The sequence below is a fragment of the Silurus aristotelis genome (assembly GCF_946808225.1).
Source record: "Silurus aristotelis genome assembly, chromosome: 19".
Taxonomy (NCBI): Eukaryota; Metazoa; Chordata; class Actinopteri; order Siluriformes; family Siluridae; genus Silurus; species Silurus aristotelis.
The window spans coordinates 13,993,620-14,006,315 of NC_139592.1; the positions used below are offsets into that span (position 1 = coordinate 13,993,620).

At 38.6% G+C, this 12,696-nt stretch overlaps 1 protein-coding gene across 4 annotated transcripts in view; it reads left to right on the forward strand.

Annotated features, from left to right (window-relative positions):
* The window catches only part of nol4lb (nucleolar protein 4-like b), a 103,038-nt gene that overhangs the window by 85,684 nt on the left and 4,658 nt on the right, over positions 1 to 12,696 (forward strand). For all 4 annotated transcript variants that reach the window (XM_083570160.1, XM_083570161.1, XM_083570162.1 and 1 more), the window contains 5 exons: positions 8,724 to 9,082; positions 10,360 to 10,539; positions 10,629 to 10,817; positions 11,110 to 11,229; positions 12,444 to 12,648. In XM_083570160.1, the coding sequence (XP_083426286.1) occupies positions 8,724 to 9,082; positions 10,360 to 10,539; positions 10,629 to 10,817; positions 11,110 to 11,229; positions 12,444 to 12,648 (1,053 nt within the window). The remainder of the gene's footprint in view (positions 1 to 8,723; positions 9,083 to 10,359; positions 10,540 to 10,628; positions 10,818 to 11,109; positions 11,230 to 12,443; positions 12,649 to 12,696) is intronic.

Here is a 12,696-nt window from a genome sequence, read left to right on the forward strand (position 1 = left end):
GGAGTAATATGCTCCACACCGAGCATGCATATATGCGTGCACATTTTATTTGCACACGCACACAAAGGCAGGGCTGCCATGCATATATATACTGTACATGTGTGTGTGGCAGTCAGTGATTGTGTGTGTGTGGGAGGGTGTTTGAGAATGAGAGCAAATTGAGATGTTACCTGTTTGTGTTACAGACAGAATCACATGACCCCATTCACATGACCTCCATAATATCGGATGTGTGTTTGTATGTGTACACATGGATTTTGTGTGTTTTTCATTGTCTATTTGTGTGGGGTTTTTTTTCTTTTTGGTGGGGTGGTGGTGGGGGGGGGGGGGTTGTTTTTGTTTACACAGCAGGGAAAAAAAAATCTGGATTGTTGTTCTTAGATTGGAATTATTTTCTCCCCACACTGAAGTCTCATTTTCCTTGAGTGAGCAAGGGGCTGTGTCCTGCTTAGAATTTTATGCTGAGCTGTATCTGGAATTAAATTCAGCTCAAATTTGACCATGTTTACCACATACCGTTCAAAGTTAAACAGTTTTGTGAGCTTGTGCAAGTTTGTAGTGGCTAATGGAAACTTCCTTCCATTTTGCATCAACGTATTTATACAGTTATCATCCCACTGGGCTAAAGTACTGCACAGTTGTGTATTAGTGAGACAGCCATGATTCAGTGCTATCAGTGGATAGTAGGGGTTTTTTTTGTTTTGTTTTTTACTTTAAATTTAATGTTACAACAACATTTTACTGAGGAATACAAATGTACTGATAATGTCTAAATTAGTATTAGTTTTACTGACATTTATAAGCATGTTATGAAATTATAATACAAGTGTTTGTCATTGTAGCCACTGTCGAAGTTCTTACGATGCCCTTTTTCCAGATGAGATTGGAAAAAAATTTCTTTACATGAACATTATTTGAGAATAACTTAGCATTTTATGAAGAAAAAAACATTTTTGTAATAAAATTATAGCCAGACGTGATCCGTTTTTACGGAACTGTAGAAGGTGATGTATATAAGAAACAAGTCCCTGTGTAATTCCATATAGAATTTCATTGTTATAGTTATTTAGCTGCATTATAAAGGCAAAACATTGTAATTTTGTTTGGTTCTGTATATAACTGAGTGTGTGAAATTATTTGTTATTTATGTTATGAGTTTTTTTTCCTCCTTACATATTACTTATTATATTACATTTAAGAACATTTATTTAATTAAGTGAAGTCCCAAATTAAAGAAACAAGCCTTTTTATGCCAGATTCACTGAATTTTTTGTATTTTTTTTTTTTGAAGTTTTAGTTTTAGATCGATTTAATTGAAGACGACCTTTTAAAATAAACTTCAGCAAACAACAATTTTAAATAGTTTACATTGTTAGAATTATATTGGGAAAAAATACTAAGGAATTCTGTTTTCTGTGATCAACATTGCTTACAAAAAATATTGGACATTGAGATGCAAAATATTTATAGACTCGCTGAAAGATGCATTTTTTTATTTCTTTTATTCGGATATAATGTTTTATCTTTATTTTTTTTAATAGATTAAATTCCTGCACATGGACAATTCATTTTCTGTTTGTCATATTTACACACATATATATATATATATATATATATATATATATATATATATATATATATATATATATATATATATATATATATATATATATATATATAAAAATAATTTAAAATTAATATTTAAAGTAATAAAAACTGTGACTGTAAGGAAACTGGAAATATTTTGGAATAACGTATGTATGGAAAGGTTAACATTCTCAGCGATCTGCAATCCTGTGTTTGCCTGGGCCCACATATTTGAACAGTATTATTAGCTCAGAAGTTTCATATCCTCAATGCAACAGCGTGGAACTGAATGGTTTGAATGGAAAATCTAGATCTTTGTGCATACACACAAATGCGCACGCACACGTGGAGAAACTGCTGTCTAGTTTGTATACATGGCAAAGTGGACGTTAATTTATCGTCCTGTAGCTACATTAAAGAAACAATTCCCTTAATTAATGCTTGGCTTTAATCTGTACTGTTAGTTTAAATCAATGTACTCTGACCAGACTATAATGAAACCATTGATTTATACCGCGTACAGTATTATACACAATTGCTGTTCCAGATTAAATCATATTGATTAAATGAGTTTAGACAGCATGACATTTGATATATAGTTCATTCTTAAATTAAAGGGCTGTTATTCCAAATACCATCGGAATAAATTACCACTGTATATTTCTTTTATCTAATCAGAATAAAACGGGGATCGGTGATTTAATAAGCGTATTGTGATTTACTGTATGGTTACAGAAAACGCGTGGCTGAAACAGAGGTGCTCATCTGATCTGAATATGAAGCAGGAGGATTACTTGTGTTTGCTTTGTACTTGTGGGGGGGGGGGAAATAAATTTTAATATCTTGTTGCAGCTGCGTGCGTGTATGAGAGTGTAGGACGTGTTCTGTGTTCATCGTGTTGGCAGCTGGTGGCTGATGCAGTATTCAGCTGTCTGCCCCTCACACTGAATTATGGGTAACGCATTGATTGACTGCCTGTGGACCAACCGCACAACCTGACAACATCCTACTAGACTCAATCAAACGGCATGTGGGAGTGTGTCCCGGATTGTTTGGCCGAGTGTGTCCTTGTGCTCCTTAAACACACACCCTTCTGTTTTTTTTTTTTTCTGTCCTGCCCCCATTGCAGTAAAGACTCCATGAATCAGGGGGACATTCAGAGCAGCATGAATTGCACAGTCAGCTCTCTCTCTCTCTCTCTCTCTCTCTCTCTCTCTCTCTCTCTCTCTCTCTCTCTCTCTCTCTCTCTCTCTCTCTCTCTCTCTCTCTCTCTCTCTCTCTCTCTCTCATTCTCCTGTTGTTCTCTTGTGCCCTCTGTCTTGCTTTTTTAATCCCAGTCAAGTAATTCATTGTAAAATCTATTTGTTTCCACAGTTATTTGGTATATTCATTAAATAATTTTTTATATATATATATATTACAAATACAGATATGTTAGTTTGCCACTTTTTAGGCCCCTTTACATGTGTATAAACATTGGCACTAGAACAGTACAGCTGCGTGAAAAGGAAGTGCTTTTATTATTTTTTTGGATGAACATCGAGAGATGTTGGGGTGGGTCTCTTTTGTGTGGTCAACTGAAGGTAAAGAGATAGAGGGGGAGGAGGGGAGAAAGGCGAGAGAAAGGAAGCTGCATTCCAGGAGGGGCATAAAAATCTGGGGAGAAAGGAAGAGCGGAGCATGTGTGTGATAAGTGCTCTTTCCGTGTGCAGAAGAAGTGAATGATGGGCAATATTGGCATAGTTCTGTCGGAAGACTCTGCATGAGTTATCGGTACAAAATCCTGCTCCCCGGTACGTTAACATTTGCACACAACCCCAAACCATGCAGAAATTCCCCAGTTCAGCGTTTTAGTACTTAAGAACTTAAGCGTTTTACCTTTCTTTTACCTTTTTTATAATTATAACTCAGGATTATGATTTAGGGATTGTTGTGTTTATTGTTGTTCTTTTGAACGGAAGGAATGAAATGAAAGCAGTCTGGACGAATAATGACTGCAAAAAAAAATCACTTTAAATTGGGCTCTGTGAAAATATCACATAAGAGTGCCTTCCTAAAATACAATTGTCCTGAACCAAACATTGGAAATAAAACCGAGTTCTGCACTGCACGTTGGGTAGACAATATAAAAAACGTAACGAGGTAATGCTGGGAGAGTGAAAATAACCAGCTTGCCCGGGATTCTGTAAATGATCAGCAGTTATACGTTTTTTTTTTTTATCAAATGCAATAAATAAAAGAAAAAACTGAAACTTGTTCTCCATTGCAGTCCAAGGTAAATAAGGTAGCTAGCTAATAACCTTGCGTTACAATAAAACATTATAAAGAGCGCGCTTAGCAAGTCCATGAACAGGTCTGTGTTTTTTATGTCCACTGTATATTTTAGGGAAACCTAAACAGAGTTTTTTGAGTGTTCTGAGAGTCACTTGATTAGCTTACATATTTTCATAACAATATATACAAGTAGTAAAACTTGAACTCGTATGTCTGAATGATGGTATTGATGGATGGAGCATTGAGCATCATGTTTACTGATCAATAAATGTTGGTTACCTTTTCCTCTGGTGTAGCTATTAGTCTATTTATTCGTAGCCTGCGCCTGTTGGCATCTGAGCACGTGGGAGTAAAGATGAAGCTGTTAGTGCAGTAGAAGCGCAGATTGCATACAGTCTGTCTAAAACCACACCCTACACACGATATGCTGCACATATTTCTTCCCCATTTTGCTATTTTGTGGTCCTTTCTAAAAGCCATTGTGGGGAATATATAGTGTGCCCACGAAATCCTGATGCACCCTGGCGGGTAGAGAATAACAGATAATCCACTCTGTTTTCTTTGTTCTGAGTAGTACGTACAATTTCCGACATTGAATGACTTCTCTAAACACTGCTATTGCTCTACTTGACATTTTGTTGTGCACATGGGGGTATTTTAACCAGCAAACTTCGCTTGATGTAGTGTTAATCAAGAAAAATGATCAATCAGTGGTCGGAGCCTGCTTTATGTAGACGAATGGGCGTTGCCATCAGATACTCTCATAGTAAATGACATTTGAAAACAAGTGCTTTATCCTGTTACTTTTGCAGGCATTATATTTTTCATACCCCAAAATCACTTATCATGCAGGATATTTTTTTTTCCGACAACCGTACAACAAACACAAAATCCCATCCTCTATTGATATTTTGCAGACACTAACTAGGGCATTGCGTGATTTCCTTGTGCACCCTATATATTACACTGCATGGATTGCAAGCCATTTGAAATACATCCATGGGAAAAATCTAACAATTTGAAAAAAAACGCTTCTGTCCAGCACCAGTTCTTTCTTTCACATCATTTACCTAATAAATATTGTAGCAGCATTCATCCTTATCAAGTCAAAGTTTGGCTGGGCTCATTGTCGTTTCGAACAATTGATCCTTTTTGACACGAATGAAATTGTTATTCACAACTAGTCATTGCTTTCATTCAGTTACTGTTCAGGTCAAGTCAAGAAGCTTTTATTGTCATTTCAACCGTATATAACTGATGCAGTACACAGCGAAGTGAGACTGCGTTTCTCCAGAACCCTGGCCCTACATAAAACAGCATAGAGCTACATAACACAACACGGAGATGAAGACTAAAGTAAAGTGTCTGAGCCACATGAAGTGCATCATTTGAAACCTAGTGAACACAAAAAACAGTGAGACAACAGACAATACAAGACAGTGTGGGACAGATGCACAAAACACACCAAATAGTGCTGACCAGTAAACCTACTGTATGTGTTGTACTGTATAATGTGCAAAGCTATCGAGAGGTGCAAAACGGCATGCAAAGAGTTATAATATTATAATATAATATGGGTGGTGCTGTGGACATGGATGTGTATGAATTGAAATGAGTATTGAGTGTGTGTGGAGTTCATGTTGGAACAGTTCAGCAACACACATTTAAGTATGTGTGTGTTTCAGTTCTGTGTGTTGATGGCTTGAGGAAAAAAAAACTGTTACTTAGTCTGGATGTGAGGCCTGAATGCGTTGGTACCTTTTTCCGAAAGGTAGGAGAGTGAAGAGTGTGTGTAAGTGGTCTGTGGGGTCGTCCACAATGCAGTTGGCTTTGCGGCTGCAGCGTGTAAAATGTCCGTAATAGAGGGAAGAAAAACTCCACTGTTGTCAAGCTTCACATTTTATTTCCACATGTATACCTACATGTCATGATTGTAAAATAGATTTGCATAAGTTTGTTGTATTGTGGATTGAAATGTGTTTTTGTGATGAACCTGATGCAGCTTCACTACTGCCTTTGTGGATTAGTTGATTCAGTGACTTGAGTTACTGAAACTTTACATGTTTTTAACTTCTTTGTCAGTCATGCAACTAAATGACACGCTGAACTGAATCATTCACTGAAATGGTGCAAGTCACTGAATAGTCTAACAAAAACAATGTCTCGTTTGCATGTTTATTTTTTTCCTCTGCAGTAATATTCAGACACCCACATGTCTACAGTGCACAAAATGACTGCAGTATACAGATAAACTTACTTCAACGGTGCTGTTGTCGAGCCGCTCTGTTGTTTTACGCTAGAGTCAATGCAGATAGAGTCATTAAAAAGGGGGAGAGGCATTGATGCACAGGGCTTGGACTAGTGTACACCTGAACTGATCTTTTCATTAGCACCCAATAAGAACATTTTAATGTGTTCAAATAGGATCGAAAAGTTCATTAAACAGTGTAAACACTTCTGCGGCTCGTTTTATATATATATCCGCAACATCAGTCATAGAAAATTATTTTTCCTCTGTACAGTGATTTCCATATATTGACACATTTGAAACATTTACATTGCATTCACATGCCCACTTATTTCATAATCAGTGCGGGTTCAGCAAGTGACTGGCAGGAAACAAAAAGGCAGCAGTGATTTAACTGGCACATCTGCACTTCCAAAGCTGACATAAAGAGAGAGATGGGTAGAGGAAAAATGATAGAAGATGAGAGAAACGATGCATTCAACAAATCTGAGCTCCAATGACAGATGCAGACAGTCCCCGCAGTGAAGATGTTCCGACAAACACACTTTATATACATAAGATAGCAGGCTGTCACAGCTGTCATTAAAACACTCTCTTAAGACACAGCAGTGACTCAGAGATGGCGAAAGAGTGACTGAGGCGTGTGTGTGTGTGTGTGTGTGTGTGTGCAAGAGAAAAATGAAGCGGTTGGGTTAGAGCTGGCAGGCATTTGGCTGCCCTTCCTCTCTACGCACGGCTACTCTTTACAATCTAATAAATAGGCAATTGCCTTTGCCACACTTATCCCTACTGTGTGTGTGTGTGTGTGTTTGCACCCTCCTCTCCTCTTTTCTGCACCTTTCTGCATCTCGCATCTTTCACCTCTTTCACCTAGGTCATGTTTTTGTTTACTTTGTTCCTTCCTCACTTTCTCTCCTTTTTTGTCTGTCTGGCCTCATCACTTTTTTTCTCGCCTCCTCTATATCAACTTCTGCATGTTCTTTTCCTCTTCTTTTTCCGTTTCCTCTCTTTCCATCTCAATCCATAACTCTTGAACTTCAACGCCCACCCCCCCACCCCACACACAAACACTCTGACCTATATCCCTCTCTTTCTCCGTCATTCATTTTGCTTTCCCACCCTCTCCTCTCTCCCTGCACCCTGGCGCTCCACCTCACCCATCCTCCATCTCTCTATCTATACTTGGCTGCCCACACAGCCCTCTCTATGACATTGACCTCCAGTGGTGCTCTTGCTTTTTTCCTGCTTCTTCTTCACACACACTGGCTTTGTCAGCGTGACAGTGGTGCAAATGAGATGTGAGGCTTGTATGCCATTAACAATGAATCTTCTTTGAGCTTGTTCGAACACACTATTAAACACCGAAGAATAAGTCTCATTTAGCAGACTTTTATTTAACTTGTGCAAACGCTTTCATAGGCCAAACTGACTTACAGAATCGGATGTTCTTTACTTTAGATGTGAATGTCTTTTAAAGGCAGTTCACGGCACAACCGATTTGCATATGGTGATACCTCGAAAACTTCATAAGTCAAATTCACTAAACAATATTATGTCTTAATTGACCCATTACTGGACTTTTAAAAATGCCACGTTAGAACAATGTTTACAACAATATATTGCTATATCCGGTGTCCGAGTTGTTTCCTACATAAAATTTGCCACCGGAATTGAGTTTCTTGCCTTTAAGGCCCATTAAAATCTTTGGCAGCAAGATTCTGTTTTGTTTTCAAAGGTTGAGCGGCACATTTGACGTTAGAGATGTATGCCAACACACTTCAGTGGTAGTGTTAGTGATTTTTGGTAATAGCACAGTTAAACAATAGTATATTCGATAGTGTATTATGTAATACATGTAAAATGTCTTTTTTTTTTTTTTTGCCCAGGTTTTTAATTGCATGGTCACATTCACATTTTGACCCCTGACAAACAAGCCAAAGGTAATGGTGGCATAGAACTAATCCCTTGTGACAGAGTGAGACCATCTGAGAGTCTTTTGAGACACTGTTAAACCATGTCTATTCTTTGTGGCTGGACTGTAGGAGTTGTGAGGAGTTACAGGAAAAACCTACTCAATCATGTCTAATAAAGGTGAACTGTAATGACCATGTTGAAAATCCACAGGGATCAGCACACAGAGAACTGAAGGTCTCTGGGGCATTCAGGTGAGGGTATTTACTGCTTCAGGAAATGAGATTGTACATTCCAGTATCCTTGTGCAGGAAGAGCGACAGCAGGACTGGTGTATCAAGAAGTCATTAACTAAATCACATCATAGCCGTACCCTCTGCAATCAACTGTGCGACACGCATACACTTTATTTTTTGTTTCCCCTCTCACACCTGTACTTTCATAGATTTACTGTATACAGATAGAATGGTTTAGTCCATCACTGCAGTTCAGTGCCCTCTACAGGCAGCATGGTTGCTTTTCTGCTGTACTTTCCAAACTGACAATAAGAAGCCATAACTGCCATAAGCTTCGATTTAAAGATTGATTTTCATCCCACATTTTATTGTGCATCGTACCCGGAAAATAATTGCTTTTCCAAAACTCTGCATTAGCGTAGTGCATATTGCGAATGGGTCTAAAGTGGTGTAATCCATCTTTACAGATGACTCTTCCTCAGAAAGTGGGAGTGGCAACGGCATCCACAGCATGACCCCTCCATCTATGAGTGTGGTTTCTGTGAGTGAAGGTGCAGTGGCCGGACCAGTGACCGGGTCGTATAGTCAGGTAAATGGAAATAGGACAGCTGTGCCACTGGACTTCAGCACGACTTCATCCTCGTCTTCAGAAGAACAGCAGACAGTAAACCTGAGAGAGCGAATGAGTCAGGCCCTGCCCACTGCTGCAGCTATGCTAGCTACGTTCAACCCAGAGCACTCGGAGGAGTTTCGCCGAAAATATCACAAACCTCCACTGGCCTCCGAGCTGCGCCTCGAACGAGAAATCAGGGACTTTGCCAACAAGGTATACACACACACACACACACACACACACACACACACATGCACAAATGAATACACACTCATTGCTGTTTTGTTAACAGTCATTAGTATACCTAATGTTATTCTCACAAACAGGAAGGAAATATTTTTATCAGGGCTGTCAATCGATTCAAATATTTAATCGCAATTAAAAGCATGATTGAGTTAAATTGTGATTAATTGCAACTTCATTGCACATTTAAAAAAATTTTATATAATCAACATGGGCATGGACAAATATGGATGCTTTATGCAAAGATGAGTATGGTTTTACTAATAATAAAAATTGAGCTCAAGACAAAATATTCTTGTAAATATTCTAAAGCAATTATGGAGCTTTGCTACGTTCTACATATGATTTTGGTGCTTGATTTGAGACTTGACGCATCAGTAAAACAGGTTTAGTGATTTTAAAAAAAATTTGTTTTCATATTTTTCTTATAATTTAATTTTATATATCCGAATAAAGAAAGGACGTCATAAATAAACGTTTATTCTTTTAAATGTCTCAATTTTGTCTCTTATATTTATTTCTATTTCAAATATACAAGCGAAATGCACGCTTCATAAATCGCGCGTTAAAAAAATTGTGCCGTCGAAATGAGTTTGCTTTAACACGTTATTGACACGTTCATTTTGACAGCCCTAATTTTTATATTTTCATCTGAGAACCATGTGATTGGAAATACATTTGCGAAGCATTTTTCTCCTCGCAAACGCCAAAAACGCACGTCCTCATACACACAAAGTCCAGTGTGGTCTGCAGGTGCCCAGAGCATTTTGAAAGGCCTAGTATTGCCAATTCAGGTTTGCTGCATATGAAATGCGTTTTTTACAGATAAGTTATGGTTCATCTCAGGTGCTTTATCAGGAACACTCTTACTATCCAATGCATTGAGTAGTACTTGTCAGACATTTCACATTTAAGCCTGCAAACTTTGAATCTTAAACATTCCAAAAATGTATTTGTTGTATGTATAAATGTTGTGTGGTGTATAAAAATAAGCAATAATTAATATATAATTATACAGGGGAATATATGGGTTAAGAACTTTTATCAATTTTTCATATGTTATGGTAAATAGCAACTTGACATTCTCTTGAGTGAGTGAAAATAAAATGATTAAGCATGACCTAATAATGCAGACAGACCTTGAGTTTTTGCCTCAGAAAAAAGGAAAAAAAAAAAAAAAAGTTTGTTGTTGCTTTTTTAAAAGCACCACAGGCATCAATTGAATGTATGCGTCTATGTGTGTGTAGTCTCCTCAGTATGGTACAGGAAGCTATGACTCCATAAAAATGGAAATGTGTGCCGAGGACCTGACAGTCAGTCGCTCTCAGGCTGCCGATGACGACGATGACGATCACGATGACCATGACGACAGTGACAAGATTAATGACACCGAGGGAGTGGACCCAGAGAGGCTGAAGGCATTTAATGTGTGTAAATCGTGCATGCTCAAGTACATTTTACCGAACGCTTCCGAATCAGCATTACATTCAAACGTGTCCCTCCTTCTGTCTGTTAGATGTTTGTCCGTCTGTTTGTCGACGAGAACCTGGACCGCATGGTGCCCATCTCCAAGCAGCCGAAAGAGAAAATACAGGCCATCATTGAATCCTGCAGTCGCCAGTTCCCGGAGTTCCAGGAGCGTGCACGCAAGCGTATCCGCACCTACCTCAAATCATGCCGGCGCATGAAGAAGAACGGCATGGAGGTACAACTTTTATACTGGTGCACACAAATACACAGCTCAATATATATATATAAAAAAAAAAACGGTAATTTTGTGGTCCTTTTGCCTGTATAATATACTGAAGCAATCTGAGTGGCTGCTTTTTTCTATATTTTTCTAAATACTGACCTCTTGTGGTCATTTTACTAGTTGTTACTGTATATGTTGTTAATCTTTTTGGTGTGATGTAAATTGAATAAAATTCTTTTCTATTTTATGCACAATGGTGGTGCTCCTTGAACGTATTTTTTCATACACGTGCGTGTTGTTTCAGACCCGGCCCACGCCACCACACTTGACCTCAGCAATGGCAGAGAACATTTTAGCTGCTGCTTGTGAGAGTGAGACGAGAAACGCTGCCAAGAGGATGCGGATGGACGTCTACCAAACACACGTCAGTAGCAGTTGTGCGTGTGTGTGTGCCTGATAGGAATGGTGACTTTTAAACAGGGTTGTATTAAAATTATGTTGGTATGAATAATTAGAGAAGCCGTTAATACGTAGGATATGCAGGACTCAAATATGAGCTAGACAGTAAAATAAATGATGGTTCAGTGTTTTACATAGTTGGATATTATAAAGCTTTTGCCTGTTGATCATTGAACTTGCAGGCAATAAAACTATACCCCAGTGACAGACTGGTTAAATATCTAAAATTACCAGGCAGACACTGATTTGTTTTGGCTGATCAGTCTTTGGAAACAAATCAAACTTCTACTGCATCAGCTGTTGTTTAGCTGAATGTTTTATTTTTTTTGTTGTTTAAAATGTATTGCACAGATGCACCATGCGTCTGTAGATTCGAAAATAAACCCAACATCAAAAGAGCAGCATGTTGTAAGGGAGAAAAAAAAATCATTGGATGAGGCAATGATTTTCTTACCCACTATCTGTGGAAATCCTGCCAGCAGGATGAGATCACCCTGGTCTTTAAAGTGTTGCTGGTTCTATGAAACTAGAGACATCAGGATAACTGCTAGCAGTGTCGATTTATGGAGCATGTCTTTCTGTCAACATACAATACTGCTAGGCAAATATAAAAAAAAAAATTCTGTGCTTTTCTGACTTAACCATTGTTTATATTGGCATTTTTAAAATAGTTTTTTTCGGAGTGTAAAACATTTTTTGGATTTAGATATATTTTTGGCTTTCAGCGGGTATACACCTCAGAATGGCTACAGCCAGACTGAGGAGCTTATTTAGAAGCATCAGATCCACAGAGACTTGTAATCACCACTGGCAGAAGAACCTGCCAGTGGATTGAAGGTTTATGACTAATGGGAGAAACTGTCTGGTTGGCTCTGTAACGACACATTCTGTCAGCATTTGACATACAAGGTATGAAGCCATAATTACTGGCCTGTTCTACCATGATTGAAATGGAGAAATGAGGGGGAAAGCATTGACAGTGGATAGCTCCATAGCTCTAATTAGTCATTTGAGTAATGATGGATGAAAAGGTCAACGAAAAGGGTTTTATGGCACGGTCATGTTCAGTGCAGTGTGTGTGTGTGTGTGTGTGTGTGTGTGTGTGACTGAAATAGTGAATGATGGTAAACATGTATGAAAGTGATTGTGTGTCTGAAGAATGTTTTCTCTTTCCCTCAGGAGGATCAGATAGCTCTGGAGAAGGCTGTCTCTCGTGAGCCGGTTCCTTTGACCCACTCTGCGTATTCTCTGGCAGCTTCGGCGTACTCCCAGGACCAGCTGTACATCAACGGAGGCCTTGGCTACAACTACCGTGCTTTCGCTGGCCTGGCAGGTAGCATGCAGCACTCTGTTTCTCTCACTACCCCCGCTGCCCAGACCAACGGTGAGACCAAGACGCCACTGACACAACAGCATAGTTTTTCTCTGAACA